The 21,181-nt window shown below is 39.0% G+C and overlaps 1 protein-coding gene across 2 annotated transcripts in view; it reads right to left on the bottom strand.

Annotated features, from left to right (window-relative positions):
* The window catches only part of LOC111861882 (unconventional myosin-Ia), a 273,865-nt gene that overhangs the window by 43,935 nt on the left and 208,749 nt on the right, over nt 1-21,181 (bottom strand). For both annotated transcript variants that reach the window (XM_033750543.1, XM_033750545.1), the window contains exons 16-18: nt 11,073-11,262; nt 9,494-9,710; nt 275-424 (exon numbers count right to left, since the gene is read on the bottom strand). In XM_033750543.1, the coding sequence (XP_033606434.1) occupies nt 275-424; nt 9,494-9,710; nt 11,073-11,262 (557 nt within the window). The remainder of the gene's footprint in view (nt 1-274; nt 425-9,493; nt 9,711-11,072; nt 11,263-21,181) is intronic.

Raw genomic sequence — 21,181 nt, 5'->3', positions numbered from 1 at the left:
CTGTAAAGCTACACTTCTTGGAAAGATAAAAGCTTTGTTTTTACTTTTGTGCAACTACAGCTTTTTGACAAAGGGACTAGTGAGATGCGAGAAGCAAAAGGCTGAGAATAGCTGACACAGTGCACTTAAAAAATATATATTTGTTTCATAAGCATAGTATGTAATGCATGTGACTTCAGCTGTTTATTTACATTTCAAATACAATCTTCTTTGTATTTGTATTTATGAATATGAACCATAGATCATGGAAATGAAACAAACAAGAGTTACTTACTCTCCAACTTCTCCAAGCAGATGCAATGACAACTTGGCTGTTCTTCTTTAATAAGAATTCCTTCCTCTGTCTATGGCCACGCCATATTTTCTGCAGCAGCACTGCTAAATCTTCAAGCCGCTCTCTACGAAACTCCTCCAACTCAAACACCTAACAGTAACAAATTCTAATTTCAGGATAAATTTAGTGTTAATTAATTCTACAGTCTTATGTGCAACAATTTTATCAAAACTTGTTAAATGTTAGTCAATTTAAAAATTTGTTATGGTGTGTTTTGACCTAAGCAGTCATCATCAGGTGTTAACAAATGTGGGTGAAGAAACTGCTGTCTTTCTGCATTGATGTTTAGTTGTTGATGTATGGTTTCCAATTGCAGTTGAAAACAAGACAAGGTACATAACACAGCAAGAAGAATGCACATGCATGGGAGAGGGAAACCATAAATCAACAACTATGCATCAATGCAGAAAGGTAGCAGTTTCATTACCCACAATTGTGAATACCCAGTGATGACCGCTTAGGTCGAAATATGTACTAAACACTTTTAATAAGTTTCAATAAAATTGAAGCACATAGGACTGTAGAACTATTTAACACTAAGTGAAAAGTGCAACAGAATGCTACCATATAATATTATTCAGAATAAATGAGTATCTCTGCAAAAAAATACAGTCTTAACCTACTCCCACCAAATGAAATGCCTTGACTGTCCACTAAAATATACAGCTCAAACAGGAAGGACATTCAAAGCAAGATATGAAGAACACATACAAGTCACTAGAAATAACAATGGTAATTCTGAATATTGGTGGACAAAGTGGCACTAGGGTGGGTTTTCTCCGAGTATTTTGGTTTCCCCTGCCAATCTTCATTCCACCAAATTCTCCATCATCATGATCACCCTGGGCAGGCTACAATAGGTCAATCAGTGGCCGCTGTGCCGAGTGGACCCAGGTGGATTCCACCCCCCACTAAGCGAATTAACTTTAATTAATTCTGAATATTCTAACCCTCCCTCGTTGGTATCTCCACCCTATCGTGGTGAGGGGTTTTGAGTATGCCAAGGACCCTGAGAGCTATACCAGCGGTAGTGTAGCTACTGGCAGAGCCTCCCTTGCTGTACAGGTCAAAGGGTAGGCATCAGACAAAGAGAGAAACCAAAAACCAAAAACTGATGCCAGAAGCAGCGTTATCAGCAGCGACTTGAAGCACAGAGCAAATGATGCTCGAGATGGTTCAAGTTTGTATAGCAACAGGCGTGACCAGAGCGGTTTGAATGGCTGTTGTACTGCGATGTGGAAAGCAAATGGAAAAACTACCACATTATCCCTTTTCCTGGATAGTCTCTTTCCAAAAACAGAGATACCATGTATGCGAGATGTTTCCCCTGGTGACAAAACAATCCGGAAGTAAACTACTCCTACAATCGGATCTCCAGGGGGGGAAGTGTTTCTAGAGGAAATGTCATGCAGGCGTTACGATAAGAAAAAGTGCGAAGATCAGAAGGAACATCACGGCTACAAGATTGGAACATGGAATGTAAGGACCTTGAATCAAGCAGGCAAGCTGGAGAATTTGAGAATGGATGTTATGCCCCAAATGTACGAATGTAATATGGGGGGCATCAACATTATGTTTTGGATTGTTAAAAAGATTTTATGCTGACACAAGGTCAGTGTTTGTGAAACGCGGAAGGGAAAGAGCGCAAGGGAATGCCTTAGCTCAGCACAGCCGCACTGACAACGCAGAAGCAAGCGCTCATAAAGGTAAAACACTGGGAGAATTAGAAATGCTGAGTAGACAGAGGCTGGCAGAACGTGATTCGCCACCGTGAAAAGTAATGATCCAATGAGCACTAGCCACCCTTAGAAATAGCGTCAGAAAGGGGCGGGAGCTCACCCTCCCGGAAGTTGATGAGCCATCAATTTCAGGGTACAAAAGTATTGAAAGGGAAAATATTGGAGGCTAATCAAACCATCATTTCATGGAGTGTAGCTGGAGGCTATGTCCGTCATGGAAACGACAAGTGGTGGTTGGCGATTGTCTGCATCTCTGTCTCAAGTAAGTCGAACTACTCATATTAGCCATGAAATATAAGGTGATATTATTAAAGTGCAAACCCAGTGACTAAAGTGAGCAACAGAACAGGATAGGGTACCATGTGTCAGTACAGGGGGGGATAATGAGTATATGTGAACCTTGTGCTACTTGACAGCAGTCGGCATTAATTCCTGTATATATGTGTATGTATGTAGATACTAGACAAATAGAGTAGGATGGAAAAGTGGAGAACTTTATTGGTACAACCCGTTAGGCTCCTTCCCCTTACAGTTCCTGCATTACCCTATGTTTTATGGGAACTGTGAGCTCACAGCCAGGGAGCAACAACAGTCCGTACAGGAAGAATAAGACAGAGAAAAGGGCGAGGCTCCTGAGGGACAGGAGCCAACAGAGAGTAGACTACTGTGAACTACTGGTTTTTTTGGTAATTACTAAATACCACCCCTTACAGCAGAACAATTGGTGGCAGCGATAAGATTTATAAGGACAATAATTGTGTCACAATCGTTGTGGCACAGTAAGTGGTGACAGAGGTGGGATTAGCCAAAGAGAGATGGCTGACGTAGTGATTTAGTATTGCTTTTAACCACCCCTGTCATTACAGTATTACAGTGGTGGCAACGGTGGGATTAGCCAAAGAGAGAGGGCTGACGTAGTAATTTAGTTATTTTGTTTTAACCACCCCTGTCATCACAATATAACAACGGAAATGCAGAAGAATGAGGTGTCTGTTTAGGTGTCAGCAAAGTGTGGTGGATAGGACAAGGTGAAATAAGAAGTGGTGATTATACAGCATATTATTCTGGAGGTGAACGGGCTGAAAGAGGTGTAGCAATAGTGGTGCATAAAAGTGTAGTGAGGAGTGTTGTTAAGAAGATTGTTTGTAATGACAGAATTATTCCTCTGAAGTTAAAGGCGGAACCGGTAGATATACTGATTATGCAAGTGTACATGCCAATATCAGAGTATGAAGATGAAGAAGTAGAAAAACTATATGACACAATTGAAGAAATTCTTCAGGAAGATGGAAGAGGTGACACAAACAGCATCATATTGGGAGAGTGGAATAGCACTGTTGGAGATGAACCATATCAGAATATTGTTGGATCACATGGACTAGGAAGATGGAATCACAGGGGTCAAATGCTTATTGACTTTTGTGAACGAAACGGACTGACTGTTACCAACACTTGGTTCAAGAAGCCAAAGAGAAAACTTTACACATGGAAGGCACCTGGGGATTGGAGGCAGCATCAGCTGGACTACATCCTTGTGATTGATTCAGAAACAGTGTGAAGGATGTGAAGACGCTGCCTGGGGCAGATATTGACTCTGACCACAACTTACTGGTTGCCAAGTTTCGAACCAGGTTGAAGAAAATTATAAGATTCCAAAAGCGCAGACCTAGATGGGATTTGGAGAAGTTATATGCTCAAAGACAAAGGGTGCAATTGAAAGTGAAAGTGGAATTGCTGAAGTGCAGTGGAACAATATAAAAGAATGCATGTTAGATACTATTAGTGAATTGGTTGGTAAAGTTGAGAAGACAGCAAGAAAACCATGGGTTACACAGGAGATGATGAGTAAAATGGAGGAGCAAAGGAAATGGAAGAATGTAAATAATGAAGGAAGGCAGGAGGAAATACAGGAGACTGAGGAATAAACTGAAAAGAGCCATGGACAGGGCCAAAAAGGAATATCTTGAGAAGATATGTAATGAGATTATAGAATTTCAAAGAACACGATGTTATGATTTGATGTATATGCAGACAAAAGAACTAGGATGGAAAGAGAACCATGGGATTCAAAATATTGGCATCGAAGACTCCCAGGGGAATAGAATAGTAGATCAGAGACAAGTGCTGAAAATTTGGGAAAATTATATTACAGAACTATATGATCAACCTAATTGACCAGAAACCTTGGAAGTGGAGCCGGAAGAGGAAGTAGATGCAGATGAGAAAGGACCATATATTTTACAAAGTGAGGTGGAAAAAGCTATCAAGGACATGAGGAATGGAAAGGCTACAGGAGATGATGATGTACCTGGAGATGTGCTTAAGTTACTGGGAGAAGGTGATTTGAAAACACTGACAAAACTAATAAACACCATATATGAAACTGGGGAATGGCCCGAGGACTTTACGGAAGTGACAATGATTGCCTTAAAGAAAAAGACAAAAGCTACAAAATGCAGCGACCATCGCACAATAAGCCTTATTGCACATACAGCAAAGATAATAGCAAAGATACTTAAAAGAAGAATTGAAAGGAAAATAGAGGATGTACTTGGAGAAGATCAGTTTGGATTTAGAAGAGGAAAAGGAACCAGGGATGCAATTGGGATGATGAGAATTATAGCGGAACGAACTTTGGAGATAGATGAAGAACTGTGTGTTTGCTTCATAGACTGGCAGAAGGCATTTGACCGGGTAAACTGGACCAAATTAATGCAGATCCTGAAAGAAACAGGTATCGATTGGCATGAAAGAAGATTGATTAGCAAATTGTACATGGATCAGAAAGTTAGAGTACGACTGGACAGGGGGGAGACAGGAAGTGTGCAGATTGGAAGAGGAGTTCGACAAGGATGCTGTTTATCACCAATTCTGTTCAACTTGTACAGCGAATGCCTTACCAAGGAAGCTCTGGATGGGCTCGGTGACTTCAAAGTAGGAGGGCAAATTATTCAAACTGTGAAATATGCAGATGACCTTGTGTTAATGGCTAAGGAAGAAACTGTGCTACAGAGTGTGATTGATAAACTAATCGAAATTGGAAGGTGCTATGGCATGAAAATGAATGTGGAAAAAAACAAAAGTAATGAAAATTTCGAGACAACCAACCCTACTAACAATAAAGATAGACCAAAACAACTGGAGAACGTGAAATGTTTTAAACATTTGGGTAGCTTGTTAACAGATGATGGAAGGTGTACTTGTGAAATTAAATCTAGGATTGCCATGACAAAAGCTGCATTTAGCAAGAAGAAGAAGAATAGTTTTACCAGCAAATTGGACTTAAATTTGAGAAAGAAACTAGTGAAATGCTATATTTGGAGCATGGCTTTGTGGGGTGGCTGAAACTTGGACACTTAGGGCAGTAGATCAGAAACACCTGGAAAGCTTCGAAATGTGGTGCTGGAGAAGGATGGAGAAGCTCAGTTGGACCGATTATGTGAGAAATGAAGAAGTGTTATTTAGAGTCAGTGAGCAGAGGAATACCCTACACAAAATAAGAAAATGGAAGGCTAATTGGATTGGTCATATCTTATGCAGTAACTGCCTTCTAAAAGAAGTTATTGAAGGAAAGATAGAGGGGCAGATAGAAGTGACCAGAAGACGAGGAAGATGATGTAAGAAGATCCTGGATGACCTTGGGGACAGAAGAGGATGTTCTCATTTGAAGGAGAAAGCTCTAGATCACATTAAGTGGAGGAACTGTTTTGGAAGAGACTGTGGACCTGCTGTCTGACAGATTACTGATGAATGAATGAATTCTAACCATATACTAAACACAGGACACACATATGGAACCATTACTGATACCATGGACATGATAAAGTAAGGGAAACAAAGACAAACCAATTACACACATTAGAAAAATACTAAATAAATAAAATTAACAAAAACAACCTATGTATGAATGATCCATACATCGATATTATAACCCCATATTCAAAACACCATATAAACTATACACCAGAGACAGACACCGTTGCATCAGTTATGGAGTTTTCTAGGAGATCTTGACAGAAAACTTGAATATGCACTGCACTGCCCTGAAGTTTGTTCCCTTACTCTTGACAAATGATCGAAAGCAGTAGCACACAAACACGCGTCTTGAGCTATGAGAAAAGGCTGACAAAGACCCAACTTTTATTTCTAGGATCATAACAGGTGACGAAAGTTGGATTTATGGTTATGATCCAGAATCAAAATAACAATCATCGCAGTGGAAGAGCTCACAATCACCAAGAGCAAAAAAGCACAGCAGATCCAGAGTTCAACAAAGAGTATGCTCATTTTCTTTCGATGAGAAGGGGATTGTTCACTGTGAATTTGTTCCTCCTAACACTACCGTCAACTCTGACTTTCACTGTGACGTTTTGAAATGCCTGAATGTGCTATGAAAAAGAATGGAACTTTAGCGTAACCACAACTGGTTCCTTCATCATGACAATGCACCCACTCACATGTCCCTGAAAACTACAGCTTTTGTGACTGACTGCAACATGGTTATTGTTCCCCATCCTCCCTACTCACTGGACTTAGGTCCCTGTGATTTTGCTTTGCTTCCTGAATTGAAAATGAAACTGAGGCAACATTTTGAAACAGTGTCTGACATCCAAAGGGAATCACAAGCAGTACTCAACACCATTAAGGAAAATGACTTCCACAGAGATTCTGAAGCAAGGAAAAAATGATGGGATCACTGTATACATTCCTAAGGTGACTATTTTGAAGGAGATGGCAGCCAAAATCGAGTAAGTTAAGCCAGCATTTTTTTTTGTCTTGTATTGGAACTGCTCGATGGCACCTCATATCTGAAAACTCTTAAAATAATCTTTCATTTCATAATGTACATAAATGGATTGGTCAGTAAAGGAAATGTGTCTGCTTTTGAGTAATTGAGCATGTTTCCTTTATAAATTAAATCTAAAGAGTAGAGTCCTTCTTGACAATAGCCATTCAGTTATTCTTGAAATTCCCTGCCATTTATGCAAACCAAAGGTGTAAGTTTGTGTGCACTAGAGCACTCCAGTGGTCCCTATCTCAGCTAGACAAATCCATCCACACCCCATCTTCCTATTGCTGCATAATAAACGGAAGCATTATCCTCCCATCTATGTCTAGAATTTCCTAGAGGTCTCTTCCCTTCAGTTTTTTGACCAAAATTCTGTACACATCTCTAATATCTCCCATATGTGCTATATTTGCCACCACCTCATCCTTCTTAATTTGATCATCCTAATAATACTCAACAAAAAAATATAAATTATGAAGTCTCCTATTAAACAACTTTCTTCAGCCTGCCGTTACTTCTTCTCTTTTACATTCCGACACTGTCCTTAATACCCTGGTCTAAAACAATCTCATTGTATGTTTGTTCGATTTTTCCTCACTTTTAAAAACAAAGTTTCACAACCACATAAAACTACCCAGATAATATTGTAACGGATTTGCTCGAAGTGTTGCTAGGAAATGGTTTGGTAAACACGTTCCAATGCACAACAGTGGAAACTGTATCTCAGTGGATGAATGTTATAGCTCATTGCTAGGCAGCAGACAGTGCACCAATGGACTGGCAAGATAGAAATCACTTGAATTATGTTTTCTGTGTGGTCCATGTGAAGCTTATATATTGAGGATGTGTTGTAGCTGAATCCCATACGTATATGACTATATAACATAATTATACAGGAAACAAGTAGAAGTCATATAAAATCATGAAAATGAGAATGTTCACAACATCGGACAAGGCGAAGCCTGACACAGAAGGTATAAGAGGCTTAAACTTGGTAGTGGTCAGACATACAACCGTTCAAGTGACTAGACTGCCGTAGTGAATACTACTAGAAGTAGGGCACAATCTGCTCTACTGAGCCTGGATTGACAGACGCCTTGTATATATTGTACATAGAAATAGGAATTAAGGTTAAATTTGTAAATATATGTAAATACTGACAATGGACTTACTAATACAGACTATAACAGACCCAACCTCTCGTCAGAGAGGGCGCCCCAGATGGACAGGACAGTAACTGTCATGAGCCCCAGCTGGGGCTTGCAACCAAGACAGACAGACTGACTGACCATCAGTTGCAATGTGACTTGGACTTGGACTGAGATCAGAGTGCAGTGCAGTTGAGAGTACAAGGATGAGAATGGAGCATGTACTTAGTGAATTGTGAAGATTAGTTGAGTACAGATTAGGCCAGAGGAGTACAGAGTGATTGAAGACGAAATAATAAGAGGACTTTATACTGACTTTAAATGCCAGTTTCTGTGTTGAGATCTGTCACCAGGAGACAACTACTGAAAACGGAGAATCCCAGTGTGTGTGCAACGGTGAACTGAAAGTGTGTAGAATAGTGATAGTGAATAATTGAGTGTGATTAAGAGAACTTGTAACTGAAGTGCAAATAAACCCAATCATCTGATCTAGAAGAACCCATTATTTTTGTCACATATACCCCCATACACATGATAATATTATAGTTTTCANTGTCAGAAGTGGGATCAGTAACGCAAAACACGTTACAATATTATAGTTTTGTATATTTCAATCTTCACAATTTTTTTATATAGTAAATGGGAAGACAAAGATTCTGAAAGGAATGGTAGAAAGCATTCCCCAGATTTGATCTATTCATGAAGTCAATTCTAATTTGTTAGTGACACTCTGAAATATCTCGACTTTGCCACATTTTGAGAGGTTCATTAGCCATCTTTATATTATGATTCTGCCCTCCCTTCTTGGTGGTGAGATATAAACATACAATTTCTTTTAACTGTATTTGCTTCAAGACCATCCTCCATACTAGCATTTATCACAGCTTCCGTCTTCTTCTTTATGGTATTTACGTATATATTTGCTCAGTTAGTTAACAGTATTAGCATAGGCTAGAATATGATATGTCCCATTATATTTCACTCCCTCCTGGCTTCCTTGAACCCATCAAATGATTTCCTTCTGTCTGTACATATATCTGGGAGCACAACAATTTGGGAGCCCAACTATTTTTCACCATCAGTGTTTTATACAGCAATGACTAACAAATAAAATTCAAAGTGAAATAATAACAAGATTTTCAAGCACATTTAAATCATACAAAACAGCACTCTGATACGATACTACAAATGAGCTATACACTTGCTTTCATTACAGCATTTCTCATTTAGCTTGTTGTGGCCAAGCACGTTATACAGATCTGGAACTGAAAGACCACTGATCCACAGCCTCTGGAGGATCAAATTCCTATCCTGACATGTTACACATCATCAGGTCACTTAAACTTTCCTTATGTAATGATGATCTGAATTTATGTTTAACAGGAGCCATCAAATTAACCCTCTTTCACAACACAAGGCAACCAGGTACCTGCGAATTATAATGCCCTGCTCTTGGGTAACGGTACCTCAAACTCTGACTTACTGTTCTGGGACTTCTCACAAAGACCTTCGTCCTTCCAAAGGCAAATTCTCCACTTGGGATGGGTAGGTCCCTAATGAGGTAGGAAACACCTTCAACTGGAGGTCCTTGCCAATTAGGCCAGGTGTGCAGTGAAAGCATCTTGTAGCGTGAAAGGAACTGCTGGTATGGCAGTCGGTAACAGAACCCTGACCTCCGTACCCGTACCGTTTCAATCAGACTGTCCATCAAAGAAATAATGTCACTTCAGTGCCTCTTTGAACCATAAAATTAATAAGTATATGAATATGCTGAAATTATCTTTGATCAAAATCATGGTAAAATGAAATCTACTTTTCCTCTAGAAAACTTTGCATGTCAAGTAATTAGCAATAATACCCTATAATGTGTAAACTACAGTTAATTCAAGGACCAAAGTAAAACATATTAATATTACATTTGTACAAGGTACATTGGGNACGGTTTCATGATTCATATTTCTAAGAAATATGTTAAATATAAATAATTTAGCTAGTAAATAATTTGTAACTATATATCAAGCCAGTCAAACTCATATGATGTGTGGCCCCTGGTTACTTCTGATTATGCGCTGTAATACTGATTACTTACACGTGAATGTAAGCATGGAAATGTGTTTCAATGACATTCACATTTGTGCATGTGTGCTTGTGGGAAAACTGAAGGAACAAAAAATATATCTTCCATTTATGCTTGGAATTTGTAATGATTTTCTCCACCCATGTGANAATGGATAATTATTCAAATACACCATGTGAAATTTACAATATGAAATTTGATTTGTTTCATTCTGGTCCGTCACAATAACAATTACAAATTATAAATCACTCCGTCCAATGTGACCTGTAAGTTTTTTACTACATAAAAACTTAACACCCTTACATGTTTCGGTCTCTGTGGACCATCTTCAGAGGGTAAACATCACTACAAATAGGAAACCACTATCACATAATTTGTTTACACGCAAAGTACGTACACTTATATGTTACAGCACACAGTACACAGAATAGAACATTTCACAAACACAGCAGTTTCCTGGGAATGTAAGTTTTAAAAAAATTGTATAAAATTCCTTGATGCTAATTAAAAGTTTTTTAGATTGTCAATAATTAAAATTCGTAAACCATGCAGGCTTGTGTTCATCCTCCCATCATCTCCCTTATATGGGGCAGATATTGTGCCACCTGGCTATCTTGATGTGGAGGTTCTTTATATCGTCCAGGGTTTGCTCATGGCTGCTGTGCTGTTTTCACAGCAGCAATAAATGCACAGTACACAGATGAAGGCAGAAGTGATCATGGATATATTCAAAACGGTCACACATCTTCAAAAACTACAACAGTATTTACTATTTGCCTTTCGAAACAAGTAGTGGCTCTCTAGAGAACTATGAAGCATTCAATTTACAACATATGTATTTGGCATATCTAGAATAAAAAGATAATTTTTAATGGCTTATACTTTCAGTCAACCATTACTCTACATTATCTATCACTATGGTGCTAGCTAGCCTAGGCTACAAGTGACCTGGCCTGAATTACCCTAGGTACCTGACCTGACTTACCCTAGGTACCTGACCTGATGTTGCACCAGTGCCATCTCAAATATCCTTGGTTGCTTCAGCTCATTGGGTTTGATGCAACGAACATAATGTGGGTGTTTACAACTAAGGTTCCGAATGAGGGCACTTATTGAAATTTTGAATTGTGTTCCTGTTGTAGCAGGTCGCTTCAAACTTGACCGTTTCGGGTTTCCTGTAAGGTAGAATATCACTTCCATAATAAAGCCTATATATAGCAGCTCCACACAAAAATAGCCAACCTCCTTTTACCAGAGATTATATTAGAATATGTCCTACCTCCCCTCAGAAATCCAATCATAAACATACTAATACTTCAGTAAACTAACAGCTATAATTTTAACCCTTTTCACTGAAAGTCTAAAGACCATGCACAAAGAAAGTAAACCATTTTAAAGTAACAATATATTTTCTATTTTATATAATAAATAAAATGTGATTTCAGTAATGTATATATTTGAAATTCTCATCTGTGCAAAAATCATGGCCCTTAATATTGAAATTTCTATACAATGAATTCATAAAATAACTTCAGCATCAAATTTTATATTCAGCATTATAACATGAAATGGACAAAACTGTTTGATTCTGCCCACATTAGAAGCCACAGAAGTGAGACAGATGTACGATATGCATTAAATAATTTTAAGAATTTCCTAATTTGAATACAGTGGAGCACTCCATACATGAAAATACTGAGAAGCAGATTATTTCAAATACTAGGAAGTACAGGGGCCAGTAAAAATATTAAAGACAGAAAAATACATATGTAATGTATATAACAACATGCCAGAAAAAAAACAGTACATTAGATGTACACAGCCACCACCACTGGTCACACTCACTGGAAGACAAGTTGTGAATTGTGACAATGGTACAAGGTGTATCATTGTTTTTGGTCATGGCTGTGGTGGTAACTGTGATAGTTGGCGCTTTCTTGAACATATCCATTAGGCATTGTTATCTACTATGTTTTTTTTAGAGATAACAGGAGTTTCAGACAGTAGAATCATAGATATGGGATGTTCAACTGTACATTAAAATGCACTTTGAGAACAAGATAAAAATTTGCCATAGGAATATTTTCCAAACACAGAAAAATTTAATTTTTCTCAGTTACAGTTGATTCTTCAGCAGCAAATCCTCAATTATTTCCACTAGTGAAAATTCAAGAGGAAGTTTCTTCATTTGTTAATTAAATTTTCAAATTTCTTCAGTTAAATTCTGTAAAATTTTATTTGAAACAAGGAATAAAGTGGCTTAGATTTATCAAACAGTATGAGCTAGATTTAGATGTGGTATTCTAGGCTGTTACGCTGTATAGTATAGTAATGACCGCCTCTGTGGTCTAGTGGTCAGCATTCCTAGCTACTGATTGAGAGGTCCAGGTTCGATTCCCGGTGCTACCAGATTTTTTCAGAGAAGTAGTGGGTCTGGAACGGGGTCCAGTCAGCCTTGTGATGATAATTGAGGAGCTATTTTAAGGAAATAGCGGCTCCAGTCTAGAAAACCGAAATTAAAGGGCATGCGACACCCTCTATCCGCAAAAGTTGGCCGACAAGTGGCAGTCGCTCGGTCGGTATAGTTCGCTTGTGGACTAAAATCACAAAATTTATTTGTTTGTTTGTATACAGGTACATGCAGAAGCCTATTCTGAAGATGGAGACAGCAGGTTCCTCTGAAATGCTGGTAGCTATCTTATCAAATTATATAGTATCACAACCCAGTTGACCACAATCTAAATTTTCATCACCACTGTGGAAACATCAGATCTCAAAGAGACGAGCAAATTGTGGAAGTATGCACATAGCCTGTGGCAGTGTCTTAAAAACTTTTAAGCTGATGTTTGGAAGTAAACATTTTCATGCTAACTGTAATCAACAACAAACTTGTGAAAGATGACTGCACATTTTAAACTGGTGCATGTTCTGTATACCTTCCTTCCTTATGGAAAAAAGTAGGTTTATGAAATCAACAGGCTATCTGTGTGCATGTGTGTGTGTGTGTGTCCCACTATACTTCTGAACAAAGTAACTGATTTTCAAGAAATTAAGTATGGACATTAAGTCATTAGAGGCCAAACGAACTTCGTGACTTCTTAATTTGCTAAAACTGGTTACAACTGCCTGACAGACACAAATTTATGAGGTGGGAGTGACACTAGGACAATTTAATTTAGGATTTTGAATTTATGTATGCTAACAGACCTCTAAAAATAGGCAACTTTTGTTTAACTAGCTAACTATGCACAATTCCACGAATACACATGGGGAGAGGATGTATACTCATAGATCCATGTTTTTTTGACCTTGACACTAATTGGAGGAGAGTGGTCAGCTGCACACGTTGGCCACTTTACCCCCAGGGAAAGAGTTTTTGTTACCCATTGGATAGGAGGCTGGGTGGGCCCTAGGGTCAGTCTGGGTGATGTGGAGAAGAGAAAAGTCTGACCCTACAAGGACTCGAACTCTGACCCCTCTGTCATTCAACCCACAGCCAGTTGCTATACCAGCTATGTTATCCTGGCTCCTCAACTTTTGTGCAAGTAACATTCTTTGTTGAAAATAAAAAGATAAAAAGTATTGTGACATATTTGCGCTACGCAGGACACCCTCTCCAGCAGTGACATAACAGAATTGGAGCCACTGCCACCGCTGCGGTAACAGGCCAGTCAACACTCCATCCCCCTCTCCTGCGGTGACGTAACAGGGAACACCACGGTTACTACGAAGCAATAAACAACTCTCAGCAGCGTTCCCCAGCAACGCCTGTAAACACAGCGTTTACACAACAGTGGTAGCTATTACATAACTGATTTCTGTGTTGTCAGTGCGGAAGCTACATAACAGAAGAATTACCGGAGTAACCAGTCAGTTGCAGTCTAGCATTCGCCAGAGTGTCTCCAGCAGGAGAAGCAATTGCGACACTACCGATGGCAGTAATTGTGTAATTGTGAATTGTATAAGTGTAAGAGCGAGTGGAATAAATTCACTGTATCCAAGACTGCGTGAAGTTATTTGTTCCGTGACATATACCCAACATGTGACGATTTGGTGTCAGAATTGGTTTACAAACTTGAACACACCTCAACGAATAATCGAATTTATGAGTGCATCAACTATCAAGACTGCCACAAAATGAAATCACAGCAGATGTTGGAACTTCTGAAGGAGATAAGAGCCAACCAAGAAAAGGAGGAGGCCAACAGGAAGGCTGACAAGGAAGAAATGGAGACCGATAGAAAAGCCTGGCGAGAAAAGGCAGACGCCAATAGAAAAGCCTGGTGAGAAGAGATGGCCGCCTGGCGAGTAATGATTGCCATGGAAATGGAAGCAATCAAAGCAAGGACAAAAGCCATGTGAGAAAATATGGACACCAGCCACAAGGAGACAGTGGCCGAAAGCAAACCCAAAATGGACGTAAAGACAATGGCCTGCCAAGAGATGGAGGCACATCTAGAAGAAGAAGAGCAGACCTCGGTGGAAACAAAACCTGAGGTGGCACAAAAAGAATTAGTCCCCAAGGAAGATGCCGTTGTGCAACCGGTCAAAGGATGGAAGAGGCAGTACAGGGGCAAGAAAGAAGCTGCAGAGCGATGCAAGGAGCCAAAGGAACTGACCCCAGGAATTTGTGGATCCCGGAGGAAGTTGGTTGCCGCCTGCAGGAAGGTGTCCAGCCATGCAACAGTGGCACAACGTAGGAGAGATGCCTTCAAGAAAGAACGGAAGCAAAATCACGATGGGTGCCAGAAGAAATGTGTCACCGCTCCCGGAATAATGACCCGCCATGCAGGAGTGGCATGGCACAAGGGACACATCTTCGAGAATAACCACACTAGGAACAATGTTGCAAGAGGAGCCTTCAGAGGGTGGAGACTTCAGGTGGAACCAGAGGGCCGCATTGGAGTGAAGAATGAACAAAAAAGACGGCGGCTGTATCCTGGGAATGAGAGAACAGCCAGCCGAACCCTCAGGAAGACCCTAGGGCTGGATATCAGGCAATAAGCAGTAGATTTCCAGCAGATTGCAGAACATCAAAAACTTGACACTGTGGAGGGGTCTACCACCTCCGAAACAGAAAAGAAAACAAGGAAGAGAGGAGGAACCGGTAATGTAGACACACCGGCCTCCCCAGCATGAATGGAGAATGAAAGTGAGGAGTGAATGTGATACAACGCTGGACCATGAAATTTTTCGGGACGAACAATCTTAAGAAGGGAGCGGATGTAACAGCTGGAGAATAGTCGCTGCAAGAGGAGTAGCCGAAAAAAAAAACGAAAGAAGACGATGCAAGAACAGCCTTCAAAGAAAAGGAATGGGGATGTACCGTTAGGCTGTTCAGGATGAACAACCTTTAGAAGAGAGCAGTGTGACGTATTTTCACTATGCAGGACACCCCCCTCCAGCGGTGATGTAACAGAATCGGAGCCACTGCCACTGCTGTGGTAACAGGCCAGTCAACACTCCATCCCCCTCCCCCGCTGTGACGTAACAGGGAACACCGCGGTTGCTAGGAAGCAATAAACAACTGTCGGCAGCATTCCCCAGCAACACCTGTAAACACAGCGTTTATGCAACAGTGGTAGCTATCACGTAACTGTTTTATGTGTTGTCAGTGCGGAAACTACATAACAGAAGAACTACCAGATTAACCAGTCAGTTGCAGTCTAGCATTTGCTGGAGTGACTCCAGCAGGAGAAGTAACTGTGACACTGCCAATGGCAGTAATTGTGTAATTGTGAATTGTATAAGTGTAAGAGCGAGTGGAATAAATTCGCTATATCCAAGATGGCGTGAAGTTATTTGTCGCATGACCTACCCAACACATGACAGTATGTTGGATTATAAATTTACACTACTTAAACATGACAATAACACCACAAAATTTGTAGACTGAAAGTTTGTGCAATAGAAAAGTAGGCTTTATGAGGTCTGGCCAGAACTGATTGATATGTGTGGAGACAAGAATAATGAGTAATTCCAAAACAAGAATTATTTTATGATTGTACCTGACTTATTTTCCTACTGTTTATAAAATCTGCCATAACACAGGTAAATTTACATTATTTTCTAACAGTCCTACAAAAACACAGTGTTCCATTCAAACCTCCCACATTTTATTGGATCTTAGAAAAGAGAGTATGAATGGTAGGAAAGTGAAGCTACAGGAAATACAAGAACAACTGAAAAACAAATTATTTGGCTCACTAATAAACCTCTACATGTGCATCATTGGTAGCATGAACAATATCCAATCTGCATTCAATTTCTTGTCACGTTCTTTCCAACACGTCCATTGGTACAGTAGCAATCGTTTCACGGATGAGGGCTCGTGAATCTGTGTTCATTCACCAGAGCCATGAACACACGGTCCTTCATGTAACCCCAGAGGAAGAAATCGAGCAAAGTGTGGTCCAGTGAACATGCTGGCCACCGAATTGGTCCGCCGCGTCCATTTCAGCGATCTTGGAAGGTGGCATTAAGGGACCTACGAACATCCTAATGTGGGGGGGGGGACTCCAGATGTTGGAAGATGTTAGGCAGCAGATCGGCCAGATACTGTAGCTTCAGCGAAGAAAAACAGACCGATAATCCTGTCCTTCATTACGCCACACCAAACGTTTAATTTTGGGCTATTTCGGATATGTTCTCTGTAGATGAGCGGATTTTGCATTCCCCATATCCATACGTTATGCCGGTTGACAAACCTTGACAGATGAAATGTGGCCTCATCTGAAAACAAGATGTTTCCAAGAAATTGTGGGTTTGTGTCAATACGACCCAGCATTTCAACTGCAAATTCCTGTCAACGCGGTCTGTCATCTGGCTTCAATTGTTGAAAAATTTGCACTTTGTAAGGATGTAAATGAAGCCACTTATGCAGCACACTTGGGTGCACTGTTGTTGGTGGCACATAGAACTGTCTTGATGCTTGGCTTCTCTGAAACCCAGCACGAATTTCTTCCATTTTCTTTTCAGAAACACTTCAACGAGCTCCACCAAATTGTTTTAGAACATTTCCAGTCACCAGAAACTTCTCAAACCATACCTTAATTGATTTCCTATCAGGCGCATCTCCTCCATACTGCCATCGCTAATTTATTTGCACTGACATTATTGATTTTGTTTCTGCATACCACACCACTGTTTCTGTACGCTGAAATGGAGTCGCCATTTTACTTCATGTGACCGTGGCATTACATAGTGAGCGAGAGGTCAACTTCAAAGTCATGAAATAAAATTCTTTTGAGTTGTTTCTACTAGTGTTAATTATAATCCACAATTTTATCACAATTTGTTCGCAATGATTAATTAAAATGTGGGAGGTTTGAATTGTCATTTTGAAGAATCTAATATTTCTGAACATACCTAATTATTCTCTTACTAGAAGAGTAATAAATGGATGCACAATTACGAATTTTGTATGAGTCTTAGTCATGAATCTTGGGATGATGTTTTTATTATAAGTGATGATGTGAACTTGATGTTCAATAATTTTCTTAATACTTAAATAAGAATATTTAATCATAGTTTCCCCTATAAAATGTATTTCTTAAATCAAAAAAATTAACCCTGGATAACTACTGGCAATAAGGTATCTTGTGCCCATAAAAGAGAGCTGTATATGCTTAGTATGAAAATTCAAAATCCTGAGCAAATAAGAACTATAAGAAATACTGTAAGGTGTTAACTGAGGTTATAAAGGAAGCAAAAACATCATTCTATAATAAGCTAATTTCCAGCTCTAAAAACAAAATTAAGACTTCTTGGGGCATCGCAAAAGATGTCACCAATACAAGACTTGTTAATAATTCAGTCCCAAGTATAAATATTGAGGGTAAACTATGTAACAATGTACAAATAATAGCTGATACTATTAATAATTATTTTTCTGCCCCGGTACCCCAAACTTAACCTAGCTCATCTTCTAAGGTCGTGGATTCCTTAAACAATCTCTTCAAGGTATTTCAACATCCATTCCCTAATATAAATATGACTCCAGTAACCACCAGTGAAATTAAAGACATAATTAAGACTTTAATATCGAAGAGTTTACTTGGATATGATGAGATTCTGCAAAATATTTTAAAAATAAGCCTATCATTCATTCTGTCTCCAATAACTTATATACGTAATAAACTACTTAGCCTTGGTATTTTTCCAGACCGTTTGAAGTATTCTAAAATTAATCCCATCTACAAAAAGGGTGACAGGTCTGGTATTGTTAATTATAGACCCATGTCTTTGATGACATCCTTTCCCAAGATTTTTGAGAAAGTCATTTTTAAGAGACTGCAAAATCATATCGATGTAAATGAGATATTAATGCCAGAACAATATGGTTCTCACCTTAATAAATAATATCCTATTGGCAATTAATAACAAACTAGGTGTTGGAGGATTATTTTGTGATTTAACCAAGGCGTTTGACTGTGTCAATATGTCACGACATATTGCTTGCTAAATTGGAGTTTTATAGCATCAATAGTATACCAGAGAAGCTGATTAAATCTTACTTGACTGATAGATATCAAAGAACTTTAATAAATAATAATTATAGAAAGGGCGTTTCTGAATGGCAAAATGTTAAACAGGGTGTTCCACAAGGTTCAATACTTGGGCCTTTGTTTTTTCTGTTGTATATCAATGATCTGCCTTATGTAGTAAATAAATCATCCATATCAATTTTGTATGCAGATGATACTAGTATACTGTGTTCAAATTCCGATTCCACAGAACTCGAAACTACCTTGAAAGTGATTCTGCTAAAAATAAATGAGTGGTTTTCACACAATTTGCTAATGCTAAATTAAAGTAAAACCAATTGTGTCTACTTTGCAACAAAACTGAATCTGTTAAAAAACTTAAATATAATACATGTATAGTGATACTCTAATCCACAACACTTGTAATGTCAAATTTCTTGGACTAATCATAATACTTTGTCCTGGAAAGATCATATTAGTCGGATAGTAATTAAGCTGAGTTCAGCTGTCTATGCCATCAGAACTTTTTCTTCTGTTGTGTCCCAGGAGAGTCTACCGATGACCTATTATGCCTATGTACATCCCATTATGTCCTATGGAATTATGTTTTAGGGCAATTCTGCCAACAGTAATTTAATTTTTAAAATTCAAAAAAGAACAGTTAGAATCATTATGAAAGCTAGAAAAATGGACTCTTGTCATCCATTGTTTAGGTACCTAAATATTCTTCTGTTTTACTCACAATATATATTGTCACGTGTTGGCCATATAACGCGACAAATAACTTCACACCTTATTGAATATAGCGAATTTTATTCCACACTCGCTCAGACAATCACACAGTTTACAATCTGACAACTACTGCTATCTGCAGTATTACAATTACTTGACTGAATACTCTTCCCTGGCCAACTCGTAACTCATAACTCAACTCAACTTGCTTCGTAGGCTTCTGACACCAAATGTAACATGTTTCGTTACTGAAACTTGTTGGTAACGCGTGCAAGTCCAATCCCACTTCTGACACTAGTGTAACGTGTTTAGTCACTGAAGACGCTGTTCAGATTGTTAATTGGTTTAATTAACAACCTACAAGTCATAACTACAATTGATTATAACACTGTTGCGGGGTTTCACACTTTATAACCCTATTCGCAAGTATCTTCCTTCTATCCTCAGTAGTCTACAAGTCTTTATGACGCGGGAGTTATACAAGTGCAACTGTATCACACACGTCTGGTTCTTCTTTCCGCGACTGCTGCTATACTCCAACTGTCACTCCTGATCACACACTAACTGACTGACTTCCTGGCTAGATTCCAACCCGACTCGCATCGTAGGCTGCTGCCTTGAGAACTGTCTTTGGCGGCTGTGTATTTCCCTTATAAACCCTCAGCCGGACAACAGGAAACACCTCGCTTCCTTGTTGCCTAGTCGCCGTTTACCGATAGCCTAGCAACGCTGTTGGGAGTTGTTTATGGCTACACAGCAACTGCGGCGTCACATGTTATGTAATGGGTACCGCTGTTGGACTCGGCTCACTTCAGATCCGCTCAGAACGTCACGGCTGGTGGGGAGGGAGGGGCATCATCCATAGCGCAACACATCACAATATTTTCAATATCCATGTTTGTTGTTAAAAATATGGATACTTTCACACTAAATTCCGATATACATAATATCCATACCAGACAAAGTTTGGATTTACATCATTCAACTTATAAATTAACTAAAGTCCAAAAAGTGTCTACTGTTCGGGATTATATTTAATAATTTACCACAGAATCTGAAGAATATGACAAATGATGTTGATAAGTTTAAACATGCCTTAAAATTTTCTCCATATTGGCTCCTTTTACTCATTGTGGGAATATCTAGATTGGAGAATAATGGAAAACCTTGCTTATTACTAGGGCCCGGATTTCTATGACATGTCATATTTTTTTCCTAGGGTTTATTCCTATTTTTAAATGTAATTATGCATGTTTCCAGTCATTCTTATTGAAATTATGTCGTTTTTATTGTGCATATAAATGCATATTTTAGAGTTTTATTGGTTTTACAGCATATTTTGGCATAATTTTGAAATAAGGTCATATTTTTGTCATTTTAGAAACAATTCTTTGATATAATGTAAAATTTCGGTTCCATAATGTTTAGTATTACAAAATAAATTCCAGGCTGGACTGTTGCTTCAATGTGGAATAGAGTTCAAGTACATGAAGTTCGTATTAAAAACCATATTTTTGACTGGACTGTACTTGCAGTTACAAAGGCGAAAATTTGTGAAATGTAGCATTTATGACCTGGCAAGCCGGCTTTTCCCAGTCGAGGCGGGAGGGAGGCAAGTGTAACGGGTATTTTCCTATTGTACTCCATCTTACTATAAGGTATATACATCCCATTCTTTCTTGGAGGGCTTAGAAGTATTCTATTTATATATGTGGAGGGCGTTATAAGAATTCAGTTTGACCTTACAATGCCTAAAGTGAGTACATGTAGTTTAAGGAGTGCAATGTTGCGTAGTTTTGTACAGGAGTTTGGTGATAAAGTGTTTAGTACCGATGGCAAGATATTTTATTGTAAGTTGTGTGGCGTGAAAGTTACG

The sequence above is a fragment of the Cryptotermes secundus genome, unplaced genomic scaffold, assembly GCF_002891405.2.
Source record: "Cryptotermes secundus unplaced genomic scaffold, Csec_1.0 scaffold180, whole genome shotgun sequence".
Classification (NCBI taxonomy): Eukaryota; Metazoa; Arthropoda; class Insecta; order Blattodea; family Kalotermitidae; genus Cryptotermes; species Cryptotermes secundus.
Note: the sequence above shows the minus strand (reverse complement) of the source record. Positions and strands in the feature narration are given on the sequence as shown.